Source organism: Salminus brasiliensis, chromosome 9 (assembly GCF_030463535.1).
Source record: "Salminus brasiliensis chromosome 9, fSalBra1.hap2, whole genome shotgun sequence".
Taxonomy (NCBI): domain Eukaryota; kingdom Metazoa; phylum Chordata; class Actinopteri; order Characiformes; family Bryconidae; genus Salminus; species Salminus brasiliensis.
Genome location: NC_132886.1, coordinates 29,470,996 through 29,489,310, shown reverse-complemented (window position 1 = coordinate 29,489,310; position 18,315 = coordinate 29,470,996). Strand labels below are relative to the sequence as shown.

At 41.6% G+C, this 18,315-nt stretch overlaps 1 protein-coding gene across 1 annotated transcript in view; it reads left to right on the top strand.

Annotated features, from left to right (window-relative positions):
* Positions 1 to 328: 328 nt before the first annotated feature.
* LOC140562481 (immunoglobulin lambda-1 light chain-like) overlaps positions 329 to 18,315 on the top strand; it is a 77,662-nt gene continuing 59,675 nt past the window's right edge. Inside the window, exons 1-2 of the mRNA XM_072688156.1 lie at positions 329 to 407; positions 5,522 to 5,833. Of these exons, the coding sequence (XP_072544257.1) occupies positions 365 to 407; positions 5,522 to 5,833 (355 nt within the window). The 5' untranslated portion in view covers positions 329 to 364. The remainder of the gene's footprint in view (positions 408 to 5,521; positions 5,834 to 18,315) is intronic.

The following is an 18,315-nucleotide window of genomic DNA, read 5'->3' as shown; positions in this document are numbered from 1 at the left end:
TGTGTATATAAAATGAACTGAATATTATTTTCCTTAATAAAGCATGTATTTCTGGCTAGATTCCAGTTATATTAACACTTGTTTCCTGTTAGGGGCAAATGACACAGTGGCATGTTGGTGGCAGCACTGTGTTAGGGTAGAACCTGTCTGCTATGTGAAGAAGAAAGACAGAGATGCAGAGGGCAGCACGTTTCAGCTCACACCTCTAAAAGAACAGACTGCTGCTGCATCTCCACCCACAGGAAATGACATCAGTGCTACTCTACAGCACAGCTCTCTTCAAGCTGAAACCTCTTTATAATAACTAATTTAGTAGATAAATAGCAGTTTTGTCTGGTAGACTTTAAGCTGAACTAAATGAAAGATGAACACAGGTGTGTATGCGGTTCTCTTCTCACTGATCACAGGTAAGTAGCATTTCAATGTGAGGTGACAGAATTACAAAATATGAAATTAATTTGAAAAAGATTCATTTACAGTATAATGTTGATTACAGTGGGTGCACTGGGACTGACAGTGGAGCAAACTCAACTCCTCTGGACAAAATCAGTGGGCAAAAGAGTTGAGATCAACTGCAGAGTGACTGATCTACAGACTAGCTATGTCCACTGGTACCAGCAGAAAGACGGTGAAGGACCCATAAGGATACTGTATGTCAATGAAGCCGGCAACAGCCCTGTTTACAGCCCTAACCATCCTGAAGCAAAAGATTTCTCTGTGAAGCCAGAACAGAGTGGTACTTATGTTCTGAAGCTGAACGCAGTGAAGAAGATCCATGCAGGAGTTTATTACTGTGTCTGCTGGGATAGCAGCAGCCACAGTGACACACACTGCTCACATCCTCTACAATAACTCTGCCAGTGTGTAACCTCACTGTTCCACACCAGAATCACACACATTTACAGTCATGAAAATGTTTTGGCACCCCTGATTTTTTTTTTCCAGAAAATGAAGTATTTCTCCCAGACCATTTTGGCAATTACACATGTTCTGTTAGACACATGTTTATTTCCTTTGTGTGTGTGAACAACACAAAAAACTGATAAAATTTGCAAGAGCAAATTTCACACAAAGCTCAAAAATGGGCCAGAAAAAACTGTATTTTGAATTCCATTTCAAAATTGTGGGTAAATAACTTTGTTTCAAGCATGTGATGCTTGTTTAAACTCACCTCTGGCAAGTTTAAGTTCAAGTTGTCTTTAGAGCTATACCACAACATGACAGAAATTAAGATCATGATCAGAGCAGTTCAACAGTATAGATGGTTTGGTAATTTATCAATAATTTATAAATAGTTCTGACCAGAGGAGGATGGGTCCCCTTTGTGAGTCTTGGTTCCTCCCAAGGTTTCTTCCTCCAGCTCTGAGGGAGTTTTTCCTTGCTTCTGCATCTGTTGGCTTGCTCACTGGGGGTCTTAGATTTTTCATGTCTTTTTATGTTGCTAAATTCTTTTTACTAAATACTGATTGTGTAAAGCTGCTTTGTGAAAACAACAGTTTTAAAAAGAGCTATACAAATAAATTTGACTTGACTTGACAAAAATACTGTCATATGTCAATAAAGGGTGCAACAGCCCTGTTTACAGCCCTAACAATCCCAAAGTAGGAAACGTCTCTGTGAAGCTAGAAAAAGGTGATACATATGTTCTTAGGCTGAACACAGTCAAGGAGAGTCTCTCAGGAGCTTATTACTATGCCTGCTGGGTCTCAGAAAGCCACAGTGACACAAACTGCTCACATCCTCATAACTCTGCCAGTGTGCAACCTCAGACTTCCAAAGCACAATCATACATATTTAGTTCATTTCAAATAAATGTAATAAATCCATTAATGTAGATTTAGTGAGAAACAGTTTTGTCACAATACTGAAATTTGCAACCTTGATACAAGACAGGGAGTAGATGGGAATAGGCCCTGGACAGACCATTGCAGGGTTCCCCACTCACACCTGTTCCCTTGCACACTCATACCTAATAATTTAGTTTTTTTAGCATAGCCGGTCCACCTACCAGGATGTTCTAGGCAGATGGGAGCAAACAGATGTAACTGGAGGAAACCCCCACAGACATGGGAAAAACCTACCAAATCCCAGACCCCTGTTGCTGTGCGGCACACACACTACCTGCTACACCACCATGCTGCTGTTCACATCAATAATCCACTGAAAACTAATGTATTCTTTAATTTTGTGCTTTTTTAGAAATAAATTCCAACTATTTACAGTCTATTATTTACACCATGTTACAAGAACCATAATGCTGACTGATATCCAGGAAATGACATCACTGTGCCACAGATGAGAGGTTCCAATTGCTGATAACACTGCCAAGTTCAGGCAAACACAGCTGAGGTGCAGACGAGAGCATTTTCTGAAGCACAGACATCCTTTCTTAACTAAATGAAAGATGAATGTAGACATGTACGCTGTTCTATTTTCTCTGTTTGTAGGTAAGTACCAGATCAGTGTGAATTATAAGGGTTACAAAATATGTAAAATATCATGGTTACAAAGCATTTAAGGTCATTTTTTAAAAGGCATATTAGTTTGATTGATTTACAGTGTAATTATGATTACAGTGGGTGCACTGGGACAAACAGTGGAGCAACCTGAACTCTCCTGGACCAAGCCTCTGAACAAAAGAGTTTATATCAACTGTAAAGTGACTGGACTTCAGAGCAGCAACTACGTCCACTGGTACCAACAGAAAGACGGAGAAGCTCTCAAGAGGATTCTGTATGTTAATAAAGATGTCACTAGCACCTTTCACGATCCTAACCATCCCGAAGCAAAAGACTTCTCTGTGACTCTAGACAAGAGTGATACTTATGTTCTGAGGGTAAACGCAGCGAAGTTCAGCCATGCAGGAGTTTATTACTGTGCCTGCTGGTACTGGAGCAGCCACAGTGACACACACTGCTCACATCCTCTACAATAACTTAAGCTTACAAGTTCCACAACAGAATCACACCCTTCATTCTTCATTTTAAATGAAGTCAGAAGTACAACCTGATCTTCAGGGAGAACAATCATCACATCTCTCTGCTCACCTCGAACTTCAGTGCAGTGGATTTCTATCTCACCTAACTCCACAGCACCCTGCCACACACACACACACACACACAGTTCTGGAATAAAAGTGCACCAAAAGTCACATGGGTAATGAAAGAGGCCCAACCTCTATCATCATAACAAGTCCAGTTATTGGCTGGTGACTATGGGTCAATTAAGTAATTGGTTATGATTGTATTATAGTATAATGATTATGTATGTTATGTTGATTATAGTATGATTATTATTTATTACATTTTTATTATAGTATAATTCTTCTTCTGCTTTTTATCATTATCCAGTGTTGACATGAGGAAGGTGGGTTTCCCCTTTTGAATCTTGGTTCCTAGGATTCTTCCTCTTGACCCAAGGGAGTTTTTCCTTGCCACTGTTGCCACTAGCTTGCTCAAAAGAAGCTCGGACCCGGATCTCTGTAAAGCTGAATTGAATTGAATAGTATTTTCCTTCATAAACAAGACAAGCATGTATTTCTGGCTAGATTCTAGTTATATTAATACTTGTTTCCTGTTAGGGGCAAATGACACAGTGGCATGTTGGTGGCAGCACTGTGTTAGGGTAGAACCTGTCTGCTATGTGAAGAAGAAAGACAGAGATGCAGAGGGCAGCACATTTCAGCTCACACCTCTAAAAGAACAGACTGCTGCTGCATCTCCACCCACAGGAAATTACATCAGTGCTACTTTACAGCACAGCTCTCTTCAAGATGAAACCTCTTTATAAAAACTAATTTAGTAGATAAACAGCAGTATTGTCTGGCAGACTTTAAGCTGAACTAAATGAAAGATGAACACAGGTGTGTATGCGGTTCTCTTGTCACTGATCACAGGTAAGTAGCATTTGAATGTGAGGTAACAGAATTACAAAATATGAAATTAATTTGAAAAAGATTCATTTACAGTATAATGTTGATTACAGTGGGTGCGCTGGGACTGACAGTGGAGCAAACTCAACTCCTCTGGACAAAATCAGTGGGCAAAAGAGTTGAGATCAACTGCAGAGTGACTGATCTACAGACTAGCTATGTCCACTGGTACCAGAAGAAAGATGGTGAAGGACCCACAAGGATACTGTATGTCAGTGAAGCCGGCAACAGCCCTGTTTACAGCCCTAACCATCCTGAAGCAACAGATTTCTCTGTGAAGCGAGAACAGAGTGGTACTTATGTTCTGAGGCTAAACGCAGTGAAGAAGATCCATGCAGGAGTTTATTACTGTGCCTGCTGGTATAGAAGCAGCCACAGTGACACACACTGCTCACATCCTCTACAATAACTCTGCCAGTGTGCAACCTCACTGTTCCACACCAGAATCACACACATTTACATTCATGGCCAAATGTCTTGGTACCCCTCAATTTCTCCCAGACCAATTTTTGCAATAACACATGTTCTGTTTAGACACATGTTTATTTTCTTTGTGTGTGTGAACAACACAAAACAATTAGCATGAAATTAGCAGGAAAGAGGAAATTAGCAAAAGCAAATTTCACACAAAGCTCCAAAAATGGGCCAGACAAAATTGGCACTTTTTGAAATCTGTGGGTAAATAACTTTGTTTCAAGCATGTGAGGCTTGTTTAAACTCACCTGTGGCAAGTAAGAGGTGCCCCCACTGCTGACACAGAGCCATAAAAATGCTAGACTGCAGTTTGCCAATATGTACGTGAGTAAACCAAACTCTTTCTAGGAAGACGTCTTGTGGACAAGTGAGACCAGCTTTTTGGTAAAGCACATAATTCTGCTGTTCACAGAAAATTAAATGAGGCCTACAAGGAAAAGATGAGATGGTCTCCTCTAACTTTCAGTGCCTTCAGGTCATTAGCTACTCATTCTTTACAAAAAGGCTTTGAAAGAAAATGACCAAATGACTGAAGCTGATCTACCTGCTTCTCTTCCACCTGCTTTTTCCACTGTGCCAAAAACGCATATCAATGCTGTAACCAAAGCTCACCAAACACTAAATCAACCCACCCTGTCTGGTCATAACTGTCCAACCCAAATACTGCTGACAAACACACTACATCCCTATATGAATAAGAAATGTAGTCTTTATGCTTAAAACCTGCTTAACACACTAATGGGGCAAATACAGCTGGCTAACACTTGCATATTGGTGGTTGCACTGTGTTTCTGGGAGAAATTCACAGTGAAGCAGTACAGGTGGCAGCAGATTGCCCTTTTAGTGCAGGAGGGGCCAGACTGCTTCTGCATCTCCACCTACAGGAAATTTCATCAGCACTGTTTAACAGCTGCAATATCTTTGAAATGGCAGTAAAAGGCAGCTTTTCTTAAGCGAACACTATTAACAATCCAACCAAAGATGCTCCATGAAATGTGGATCATTCTTTTCCTATTGACTCGAGGTGAGTAGCTCATCAAATTAGATCAGTAAATGAGATTTTAACAAACAGTCTACTATTCTAAAGACTGATGACCACTTTACTGTTCATTACAGTAGCTGTACTGGGAGTGACGGTGGAGCAGGAACAACTGTCCTGGACAAAGCCAGAGGATAAAAGTGTGTTCATTAAGTGCAAAGTGAACGGCCTGACTACTGATTATGTCCACTGGTACCAGCAGAAAGATGGGGAGGCTCTCAAAAGGATTCTGTATGTTAATACAGCCGGCAACATCGTTCATGACGCTAATCATCCTGATGCCAGAGAGTTTGCTGTGACGAGAGGCTCCTACGATCTAAGAGTGCTAAAACTGAAGAAGAGCCATTCAGCAGTTTACTACTGTGCCTGCTGGGAGAGAGGCAGCCACAGTGACAGCAATTACTCAAGTCCTGTACAAAAACTCTAACTGAAGTGAACATAAGCACTGGGGGATATAGTACACTCACAACAAAGTCCTTAATTAGTAAGAAACTGTATTTAATGTTTTATTTAATCATAGGCTGAAAACAATCATTTTAAAACAATGAATTTTTGCCAAATTGTTATTTACACACTATTATTCAAAGTGGTATCTGTCTTAGCTCATTTGAAGCTGTTTATACTAAGAATTTGTGTTGCCAGTAAGTGAAGCTGTTGATCCTTTGCTCATACTACTAATAAAAACCATAAAGAACATAACTTAAATGTTTTGCTGCTGTCTAATGAAAAACATGTATCTCCATTTATGTCCATTTTTAGTTTTCTCCAAGTTTTGAACCCTGTAGCTGCTCTATACATTGTGTAAATAAGTCTGGATGAATGGACCAATAGAAATGCTAAATAATTTAATAAACTCATATTACATTACCTTCCATTAAAAGTTAAGCACATTTTTGCCTTCTCCTGTAAAGTCATATTGGAGATACATGGGACACTGGATTGTCACAGTATGTGCTGCAGAGAGGAGGTGTAATCTTAAGTAAGCTAAGGTTGGGTCTCCTTGCTTGAAATATTATTGTAAAGGGAAGTTGTGTGAAGACATGCTGTGGGCTGACACATTGACGCAACAAGCCACCACCTCTTTTCAAAGTCTTTTATTACATCACCAGACAACTCTTGCGGTTGGAGGAAAGAGCCTGGTAACCAGCTCTGATGCACCGGCTAGCGGACACTAAAGTGATGTGGGGAGAGAGATAGAGACAGAGAGACCTATCTAGCGACCCCTAGGTCATGGTGGCAAACATTCTTTGATATTGGAGTGTTCTATTGCTAAGCTTGTCTCGCACCCACTAAGAATGTCCATATCGAGCGCAGGAGACAAGCACACTCTCCTTTTCCCAAGCCCCCAGGAAGATCTACCAGCATGTGGTCTGTGGTCACCATTTCAGCCAACCCGACAAGGTCCTCTGCTCCTTGCTCTTTGGCCATTTTCACACCGTGCACCCTGGTACACAGCACAACAGCTGCCTTCTCCTGTCTCTCCGCCTTCTTCTTAGTGCTCCTCGTGCTCTCTATGTGGGGCTTGTCTGACTCCTGCACCACTCCTTTAGGCTCAGTCACAATTTTCTCCTCCTTCTGCCACATACCTGACAGATTGGACCATCGCTCACCTGCACAAGCCTCTGCAGGGCGCAAACAAGAGGGCCCTGCTTTCCCTGTAACTCATTTTGCTTTGTGGCCTCCCTGCTCACCCTGTTTCGGCCTGCTCCCCCGTGTCCCGTGACCGATTGCCCTTTGCACCCTCCCATGTTTGTTAAAAGCTGGCTGTCACACCTAAAACATTAGCCACTTATTTGACTGTCTGGAATCACTGGAACTGCCTTTAGATGCTTTCACTCTGTCCTTTCCATACCTTTCCCATCTTTCAACCTTCATACCATTACAGCCTTCCTCACTTTTGCAAATACAAACCAAACCGATAGGTTTACTCAAGGTTTACCTATCAGCCTTTAACTTCTTCCACAAACTCATCACAGGCTGCCCATATTGCTTTAATAATCAAATGATACCAAATGATCCTGCTTCTAAAAGGAATGCAGAAGAATGAACCTCACAACCAGCCACAACATTCATTCTTCTACCTTCTGTTACATTCTTGAAGCCATGTTTCTGGACCCATATGAGCCTCCTGCTACAATCACTTGCGGCATTTGCATAATTCTTCTCTCCCGTCCATTGGCAGCCTTCACTGCCTCTAATCAAGGACTTTCCGACTACACTATCCTACTTCTTAGCTGCAGGTCCTCCCAAGTATACCATAGGTACATTCACACTCCCCAAGACCTTTAAGATCTAGCCCCTGAGCGACTGGCATTAGTTTAAACTTTGGGGGCCACGCTTCACACACACAGGCCACAGGAGCCGACCCGGAAAATTATATCCACATGTTGAAGAATGTTATAACAGAACTGTGTGTTTGAAGAGAACTGAACCGTTGCTAATGTGAGTATTGATCGCTTTTATTCTGCACTTCCCAGTCCACAGGGTGGGCTCCTATAGTCCGTTATTGTTCTCAGTCCCTGCCACAGGCTCCTAGAGTCGTTTTGCTGGAACTGGGACTCTAGTTTCCTCCCATAGCGCTGCTTCGCCTCCTTTACCGCCTTCCTTACTCCATATGACGCAGACATTTCTCCGCTGATCAGTTCCGTGTTGTAGGCAGCAGTGCGGGCATTCAGAGCCTCCCGGATGCTTTTATCCACCCAGGGCTTCTGATTGGGAAATGTTTTGACTGTAGATTTCTGGACGGTGTCGTCCGCTACTTTCCCGATAAAACCCACAACCGCTTCCGTAAACATGTTGACGTCGTCGAAGCTGCGCCGGAACATGTCCCAGTCCGCGCCATCAAGAGTGTCCTGTAGCGCGGCCACTGATTGGTCCGTCCAGCGCTCGACCTCTCTCACCACCGGAAGCTCTTGCTTCAGCCTTTGTTTATATTTTGGTAGGAGAAAGATGGCGGCGTGGTCTGACTTTCCAAACGGTGGTACTGATTGCGTTTTGTAGCTGTCTTTGTGTGTGGTATAGCAGTGATCTAAAGTTCGGCGGTGATGTGTTGGTGATAGTTCGCTGCCACACTTTTGAAGTTGGCATTGTTAAAATCCCCAACAACAATGAGTGCAGCGTCCTTATGGTGGCTTTGGAGCTGTGTGAGTGTGTCATGAAGCTCACACAGCGTGGTGTCCTTCTGTACATCGGGTGGAATGTACACTGTACAGACGATGACGGAGGTGAACTCCCGAGGAAGAGGGGACGAAACTATAGGGCGAGCAGCTCCAGGTTTGGTGTGCAGGAGCGTATGAGCGTCACAACATTAGCACTGTCGCACCACTTGTTGTTCACCATGATACATATTCCACCACCTCTTGACTTTTCCGACTCCACAGTTCTGTCCATGCGATGTACCGAGAAGAACTCGGCCGGCTGGCTGGCGTGGTCCGGTATCGCTGGGTTCAGCCATGTCTCGGTGAAACAGAGGAGGTTGCAGTCCCGAATGTCTCTCTGGAACTTGATTCTGGCCCGAAGGTCATTGAGTTTGTTGTCTAGAGACTGGACGTTGGCTAGGAGAATACTAGGCAGAGGTGCCCTGTGTGCCCTGGCTCTCAGTCTGTCTCTGGCACCGGCTCACTTTCCTCTGTGTCGCTTCTTGTGGAGTTTGTTGTCCCGTTCTTTGTCCTCCTTCAGGATTTCTCTTGGCCAGCTTGGATCCGGAGTTAGCAGCGAATTAAGGTGAGTGAATTGTAAATTAACAGAAAGAAGAGTCTCTCTGTCGTATGCAATACGAGCCATGATGGAAAAGTTTAGATAAAATAGCTAAAAACACTAAATTTAACTAAAAAAAAAAAGCTAGATGTGGTCAGAGCAGTCGTTACGGCGGCCGTCGTCAGCAGCGCCATCTTGCTGCAACCACCCTCTTACTTTTTAAACTTTGGTTCCAAACTTTGTTGGTATTTATTTGAATTAATTTGTCCCATTCAGTTCAACGCCCCCCAACCACTAATTGAAACATATACCCACAACATGATTGATCCAACAATAAGAGAAGGGAAAGGTTTAACCCAAACTGCATCAGGCTTGTTTACATCTTTTATCTTCTGTTGCTGAATTTTGTGGTGGTGTTCTGTAGATCACGGAAGGTCATATTTGTGCAGGTGTCACTGCACAGTAGAATAGTGCACCACTACTGCAGAGTCTGCTAAATCCTCAAGAAGGTCTTCTGCAGTCAACTGGATTTTCTAGGAACCCTGTAGATAATTATTTAATTATTAGTTTGTTGGTTGCTTTGTCTTGGTCTTTCAGACCTCAGCCTGACCTCCACTCAGAGTTGGGTGATTTGGTGAAAATGTTATATTAAAATATAAAAAATAAAAAATAAGATTTATCGCAATATTTTGTCATATAGACCATACCGAGTCCTGTGATTTTTACTTAAAATATGCTACACCCCATTCTATGAAATAGGACCGATTATATTTATAAAATGTGCAGTTAATCAGTATTCCTTAAGCACTGTTTAAATCCACAATATATATAAACGCATAATGTACCACAATAACACAATTTATCATGATAAGTAAAGTACTGCCCACCCCTACCTTCACTGTTAACTGCCTGGTCTTACATACACTACGAACTAAGAAAATGGCTACATACTCTTGAGAGGGGCATGTGGGTAGTGGTGCTTACTCTGAGGCAAACCAAAAATATCAAAAATTAAGTTTGAGTCAGATACGATAAACAAACAAACAAGGCTGACAAATAGAGAAGATGGAGCGCATTTCTACACTGCCTGTTACTGGGTGGCAATCCTGTGGAAAGGAAACCTGAAAGGTCTTCCCAGAATTGTCACTAAGTGTGTTTTATCCCAGGTATAGACAACCACCTGGGTGGACTCAAATGCAGAAAGGGACGTATTTTAGAGAGAGGGATTTGAACTGGGGTTGTTGGCTTGGGAGAAAAGAGCTCTACCCACTAGGCTATGACAAGGGTGGAGTGCTTGTGACTGTGGGGGTCTTAAGAGGACCCCAATGTAAAGCAAGAGATAACATGGAAAATGGAACAAAGGATGCCTAAACAAGAGACAAAACAAACTGACAAGCTACTCACTGGCTTTTAGGTAGCCTGGTCAGAACTTAAAATAAAACCAAGGTTCAAGGAACGAACAGAAGGTGAAGGTACTTCTTACTTTTTTTTTGGAAAGAGAGAGTGAGTCAATAGCTCCCGGAAAAAAATTAATTTCTAATTAAGGTTTGAGACAGGAGAAGTAAAAGGTCAGGATAACCCTGAGAGAATGTGGAAGTTGTAACCTATAAGAAACAGGGTTAATGCATTGGATAACCTTGAAAGGCCCGACGTATTGAGGAGTCTGTTTCTTATTACTGACCTTCAGGGGCAGGTCTTTAGCACACTATACACAACCATACCCGTTGACCTGGGCGAAAGGACTGCCCCGGCTGTTTTTTTTCTGCCATAGTCTTGTGTGCAGCAGTTTGGGCTACCAAGACTGCAAGAGCTCGCTGCCAGGCTGCACTGCACCTTGCACCTTGCAGCTGGCTGATGATGTAGCCACCTAGGCTTTCTGTTCAGGAAACAGGGGAGGCAGATAACCAAACTGGCACTCAAAGGGGGACACGTCCAATGAGGAATGCCAGAGAGCAGGTATATTCCGCCAACAGAAGGTGATCTGCCCAGGAAGCTAGACACTGCAAAGACTGCTCCAAATACTGACCATTAGACTGGGGGAAAACCTAGACGAGAGACTTACGTAGGCCCCTAGGGAGGCACAGAAAGCCTTCCAAAACTAGCTGGCGAACTGGGGACCTGTTCCGGGGTCTGTTCAGACCACAAATGAATGCTTGGCCACCTCCAGCCAGTGCTTCTAAACCTCAAGAGCAGTTTTGACTGTGAACAGCTCTCGATTTCCCACATCATAATTGCGCTCAGTAGGCATTAGTCGATGGAAGAAGTAGGTGGAGGGGTGTAGCTCCTTGGCAGTATCTAAGCATTGGGAAAGTACTGCTCCATCACCAACTTCCAGAGCATCGACATCTACCAAAAAGGGTTTGAAACTATTACCAGAAAGCATTGAACTAGTCAGAAAGAGGTGAGATGGGGCCACTTGGACACTGCTTTGAGCTTTGCTGCATCCATGGCCAGCTTGCCTCTAGAAACCACAAACCCAAGGAAATAAATTTAGATTTCTCCAGTGCAAGGCAGAAAGTCAATGTCACAATCAAAAGGCCAGTGGTGAGGTAACACCTCAGTTCCTTGTTTCCTAAAAACCTCACTATGGTCTGCAGGAATCTCTATGTAGATAACGGGGTGGATGCCACCCCTACAGTCCATCCAGGTGGTTGTCTATACCTGGGATAAAATGCACTTGGTGATAATCCTGAGAAGACCTCTTAGGGTTCCCTTCAACTGGATTGCTGCCCTGTTACAGAAAGACTGCCAACCATGGATCATGGCAGTATTGCAGAAATCTATCACGGCTCAGGGAGCCTGGTTGGGTAAACATGAGGAGGCGTTAAGTCAGTTAGCCCCAAAGCACGCAGGAATTAACAATGGCTGTGCAACAGCCTACAAATCTCCCCAAAGATGAGGCCCCACTTCCCTTCACGCCTGTTCAGTCACTTCCCCCTAACAGTGCGGAAGTCATGCTAGCAGCACCTGTTAGGTTTAGTGATGAACCTGGAGGGTGCAGGGAATGTTCACTGGACATTCACCCACCCAGTTTCCCACTGAAGGGAATAAAGTGGCTTACATGATTTTCCTTTTGACTGATTAGGCTTTAGCCTAGGCCACTGCCCTCTGGGGAAGCAGGTCCACCGATATTGTAGTGACTGTGCTCCCACGCTTTTGAGGATTTAAGCCAAACATTTTTTTCTGCGTCGGTCATGTTTCATTTTTTGGAATGTATATACTTCTTGATGTTAAGCCTGCTTTGAAGATTATGCCTTCATCGCTCCGGCTCACCCTTATTTATTTATTTTTTCCACTGTAGACGAAGCATTGCAGGTGACGTACGCGGATATGACAAGGCGATTAATACATAAATTGTGCAAAACACAATGAATTGATAGTGAAACTCGTTGCCAACACTTTTAATAATCGATTATAATAGATTTTACTGAATCATTGTTGCAGCCCTTCTCAGCAGGGGGAAGAGCCTTTTCTTATAAAGCCCTCCAACCTGGAATAACCTTCCAGATAATGTTCGGGACTCAGACACAGTCTCAATCTTTAAATCTAGACTAAAAACTCATCTGTTTAGTTTAGCTTTTGGTAATTAATGTTTTCCCTTAGATAAAGGTTGTAGGTCCAGGAGTTCACGGACACAGGGAATTGTAGTACACTGAGATGCTGGAGCTGTCGCCTCGCTGCTTGCACGCGATCACTCAGGTTTGTGTACGGTGGAGCAGATGGACGCTAGTGTTTTAGGGTGCTCCCGTGTCTGTGTTACCTTCTGGCTCTGTCCTTTAAAGTATGCTGTTATAGTCAGACCTGCTGGAGTCATCAGATACACTCTGATATAGGGTTGGGCGATATGGACAAAAAAAATCATATCGATATATTTTAGATGAATTGCGATATATGATATACAATATAATACGATGACATTATATAAACACAGGTCAAACCAGGTCACCCTGTCATCATCCATGCCATGTCCTGTAAAAAAATGAGTTTACTTTTTAATAACTGTGTGTTAAATAGAACTTTGTTAAATTGAAGCTAATTAAGGCCTAATGAAATATGATTAACACCTCAGTGTACACTAGAGATTAATTTAATTTTGTTACAATTTTAGATTATTAGGCCTATAAATAATGTAAAAAAGTAGGGTATACTTTGTTTTGGTAAAACTGTCTAGTCTAAGGACATTTTACATTGTATGCTGTAGCTAATTTAATAGTGTTTTTTAATGAAATAAGTAATAAGTAACAAATATTTAACCGATATAACTATATCTAATATATAATATATAACTATATATAACTACTCACTATAAACTGCTTATTTGCAGCTTTACACTTACAATCTGACAGATAAAGTCGATGCCCAAAGAACTGCATCCTGACCCATATATCAGTCCTCAAAGCAAAGTGTTTTAATCCCGTGAGTTGGTTGGAAAGGGTCTGTCCAACTTGAATGGACGTGTTAGGCAACACTTCTTGTGCAAAGAAATAGCAAAGAAATGTCCGGTAACTGTCACTGTTATCATTACTTTCATTACTCTTACCATCACTGCTATAACTATATAAGTTGACTTATATAGAAGTTATACTACACCATGATTATTATATTATGATGAATATTATTATATTATGATTAAGATATAATTAATATTGCACACCTGAGCAGTACAACAGTCTTGGTGGTTTGTATCAATAATTTAAAAAGTTCTGACCAGGGGAGGATGGGTACTCCTTGTGAGTCTTGGTTCCTCCCAAGGTTTCTTCCTCCAGCTCTGAGGGAGTTTTTCCTGGCCACTGTCACCTTTGGCTGCTCACTGGGGGTCTTAGGTTTTATGTCTTCTTATGGTGTTGATGTCTTGTCTTTTTACTAACTACTGATTGTGTAAAGCTGCTTTGTGAAAACAGTCGTAAAAAGCACTATACAAATAAATTTGATTTGATCTGATACCCACTAGGCAATGAGGAGGGTGGATTGCTTGTGACTGTGGAGGTCTTAAGGGTCACAACATAAAGCAAGAGATGAAAAGACAGGGAAGTCTGGTAGTCTGGTCAGAACTCAAAAGGGAACCTTGGCAAATGTGCAAAGAACTAACAGAAGGTGAAGGTACTTTTTGAAAGAAAGAAGGAGTCAAATAACAGTTTGTACTGGTTCCCTACTAAGCTGATCACAAAGATACTGGGGAAAAAGAGGCAGCCGTGAAGTAACTTTTACCGGCAAGGGCTGGTTTCAGAGTGCATAAAATAAGACTCTGCTATAAGTGAGCTGTGTGAAACACTTAAAAAGGGCAGTACCCAGCTGCCATCAGTTAGGTTAAATTTTGCTGGGAGCTGAGCGTGGTCTCCCTCCGGTGGCAGAAAAGTGTTGATGCAGGGGTCTCCTTACAGTTACTGAAACCATGCATGAGCTCCATAGTTTCATCAAAGGGTTGAATAAGGAACTGCATTGTGTTGTGACCGAGGAGCCTTAGACAGAGCCGCTGTAAACCCTAACTTATGAATAAGAACTAATGGGCTAAGTTAGAGAATTATGTGGCCAATTAATAATCACATATTTATGACGAAAAATCGGCCAATACCGATACATAGCTGATTAAGTTTTCCAACTCTACCCATAAATATAGGCGTTACAATTACAATCTTCAGTTAGTGTAGGATTAGAATTTTAAATGTCTTTAATCTTAATGTCTTACATTTAAACTTTAAAAATTATTTTTTTTAATTACTATTACGTCTACTATTATGTCTATTATTTCCACTACTTTAGAAGAACCAGAATGCTGACTGATATCTAGGAAATGACATCACTGTGCCACAGATGAGAGGTTCACATTGCTGATAACACTACAAAGGTCAGGCAAACACAGACAAGTGCAGACAAGTGCATTTTCTGAAGCACAGACATCCTTTCTCAACTAAATGAAAGATGAATGTAGACATGTACACTGTTCTCTTTTCTCTGTTTGTAGGTAAGAATCACATTTTGCAGTATCAGGGTTACAAAAGTATTTTAAAATATCAGGGTATTATTTAAGTATTTAAATATAAGCATTTTTTAAAAAAGCATATTAGTGATTATTTGATTACAGTGGGTGCCCTGGGACAAACAGTGGAGCAACCTGAACGATCCTGGACCAAGCCACTGAACAAAAGAGCTTATATCAGCTGTAAAGTGACTGGACTTCAAAGGAGCAATTACGTCCACTGGTACCAACAGAAAGACGGAGAAGCTCTCAAGAGGATTCTGTACGTTGACGCACTAACACTGTTACTAACAATGACCATCCTGAAGCAAATGACTTCACTGTGAAGCTAGAAAGGGGTGATAATTCTTTAACAGTGTTTATTTGACCTCCTGTAAATATAAAAAATTGAAATGAAATAACACATATGCATAAATAACTTCTAGAATCCAGACATAACTGCTCACAGCAGTTATTTTTTCGAACAACAAAAACATACAGAAAACACAAAACTTATGGTATACACTGAGCTGCCTTTAAAGGTAAAAAAACAAACAAAAAACAAACTAAAGTTTACTTAAGTAAACAGTGCATGTATAATCCATCAGGGAGCATACACAGTAATTACTGAATTATCACATTGATGCTACAGCATTCTCAAAAGAAAAAAAATATATCAAAAGTGGCTTTAAAGTATTTGCTTTAAAGAGTGAACCTTTTATTTATCTTTCTAAAAGACTGACTGAAATGGAGCAAGAAACTTTCATTTTTGGAATACAAGTGCCCCAAGACTGTCAAATCACATCACAATGAAAAAGGCCTAACCTATATCATCATAAGTCCAGTTATCGGTCAGTAAGCATGGATTGATAAAGTGATAGTTGTGAAGTGAAGTATTTGCCTTCATAAACATAAAAAGGCAAGGCAAGCATATATACAGTGGGGAGAACAAGTATTTGATACACTGCTGATTTTTCAGGTTTTCCCACTTGCAAAGCATGTAGAAGACTGTAATTTTTATCATAGGTACTCTTCAACTGTGAGTGATGGAATCTAAAACAAAAATCCAGAAAAATACATTGTATGATTTTTAAATAATTAATTTCCATTTTATTGTGGGAAATAAGTATTTGATACACCAGAAAAAGAAACTTAATATTTGGTACAGAAACCTTTGTTTGCAATTACAGAGATGAGACGTTTCCTGTAGTTCTTGACAAGGTTTGCACACACTGCAGCAGGGATTTTGGCCCACTCCTCCATACAGATCTCCTCCAGAGCCTTCAGGTTTCGTGGCTGTCGCTGGGCCACACGGACTTTAAGCTCCCTCCAAAGATTTTCTATTGGATTCAGGTCTGGAGACTGGCTAGGCCACTCCAGGACCTTAAGATGTTTCCTACGGAGCCACTCTTTAGTTGCCCTGGCTGTGTGTTTTGGGTCGTTATCATGCTGGAAGACCCAGCCACGACCCATCTTCAGTGCTCTTACTGAGGGAAGGAGGTTGTTGGCCAAAATCTCATGATACATGGCCCCATCCATCCTTCCCACAATACGGTGCAGTCGTCCTGTCCCCTTTGCAGAAAAGCATCCCCAAAGAATGATGTTTCCACCGCCATGCTTCACGGTTGGGATGGTGTTCTTGGGGTTGTACTCATCATTCTTCTTCCTCCAAACATGACGAGTGGAGTTTAAACCAAAAAGTTCTATTTTTGTCTCATCAGACCACATGACCTTCTCCCATTCCTCCTCTGGATCATTCAGATGGTCATTTGCAAACTTCAGACGGGCTTTGACATGCGTTGGCTTGAGGAAGGGCACCTTGCGTGCACTGCAGGATTTTAATCCTTGACGGCGTAGAGTGTTACTGATTGTTTTCTTTGAAACTGTGGTCCCAGCTCTATTCAGGTCATTGACCAGGTCCTGCCGTGTAATTCTGGGCTCATTCCTCACCTTCCTCAAGATCATTGATGCTCCACGAGGTGAGATCTTGCATGGCGCCCCAGACCGAGGGAGATTATCCGTTATTTTGCATTTCTTCCATTTTCTAATAATTGCACCAACAGTTGTTGCCTTCTCACCAAGCTGCTTGCCTATTGTCCTGTAGCCCATCCCAGCCTTGTGCAGGTCTACAATTTTATCCCTGATGTCCTTACAAAGCTCTCTGGTCTTGGGCATTGTGGAGATGCTGGAGTCTGACTGATTGAGTGTGTGGACAGGTGTCTTTTATACAGGTAACGAGTTCAAACAGGTGCAGTTAATACAGGTAATGAGTGGAGAACAGGAGGACTTCTTAAAGAAGAAGTAACATGTCTGTGAGAGCCAAAATTCGTACTGGTTGATAGATGATCAAATACTTATTTCCCACAATAAAATGGAAATTAATTATTTAAAAATCAAACAATGTATTTTTATGGATTTTTGTTTTAGATTCCATCACTCACAGTTGAAGAGTACCTATGATAAAAATTACAGTCTTCTACATGCTTTGCAAGTGGGAAAACCTGAAAAATCAGCAGTGTATCAAATACTTGTTCTCCCCACTGTATATATTTGTGTGTATAACTGGAATTTAGCCAACATGCTTGCCTTGCCTTTTTATGTTTATACATTTATATATATATATATATATATATATATATATATATATATATATATATATATGAGAGTGAGAGAGAGAGAGAGAGAGAGAGAGAAAGATAGTTAGATAGATAGGACTGCACTGTGCCAGAGGAAACTTTGTGTAAAGACAGCTGAAACACTATCCTCTCTACATCTACCTATTACTGCATCTCCACCCCTAGGAAATGACATCAGCACTTACTTCTCAGCACAGCTCTTCTCAAACTAAAAACCTCTTTATTAAAACTACATAAACAGCAGTATTCTCAAGCAGACCTCGAGTTAAAGATGAACACAGACGTGTATGCTGTTCTCCTCTCACTGATCACAGGTAAGTACCAGACCAATGTGAGTTTAAGGGGAGTTATGAATTAAAAAATTAATACTGGCATGACTCATTTACAGTATAATGTTGATTACAGTGGGTGCACTGGGACTGACAGTGGAGCAAACTGAACTCTCCTGGACAAAGCCAGTGGGCAAAAGAGTTGAGATCAACTGCAGAGTGACCGGTCTACAGTCTAACTATGTCCACTGGTACCAGCAGAAAGACGGTGAAGGACTCAGACGCGTACAGTATGCTAATCAAGGCGGCAATAA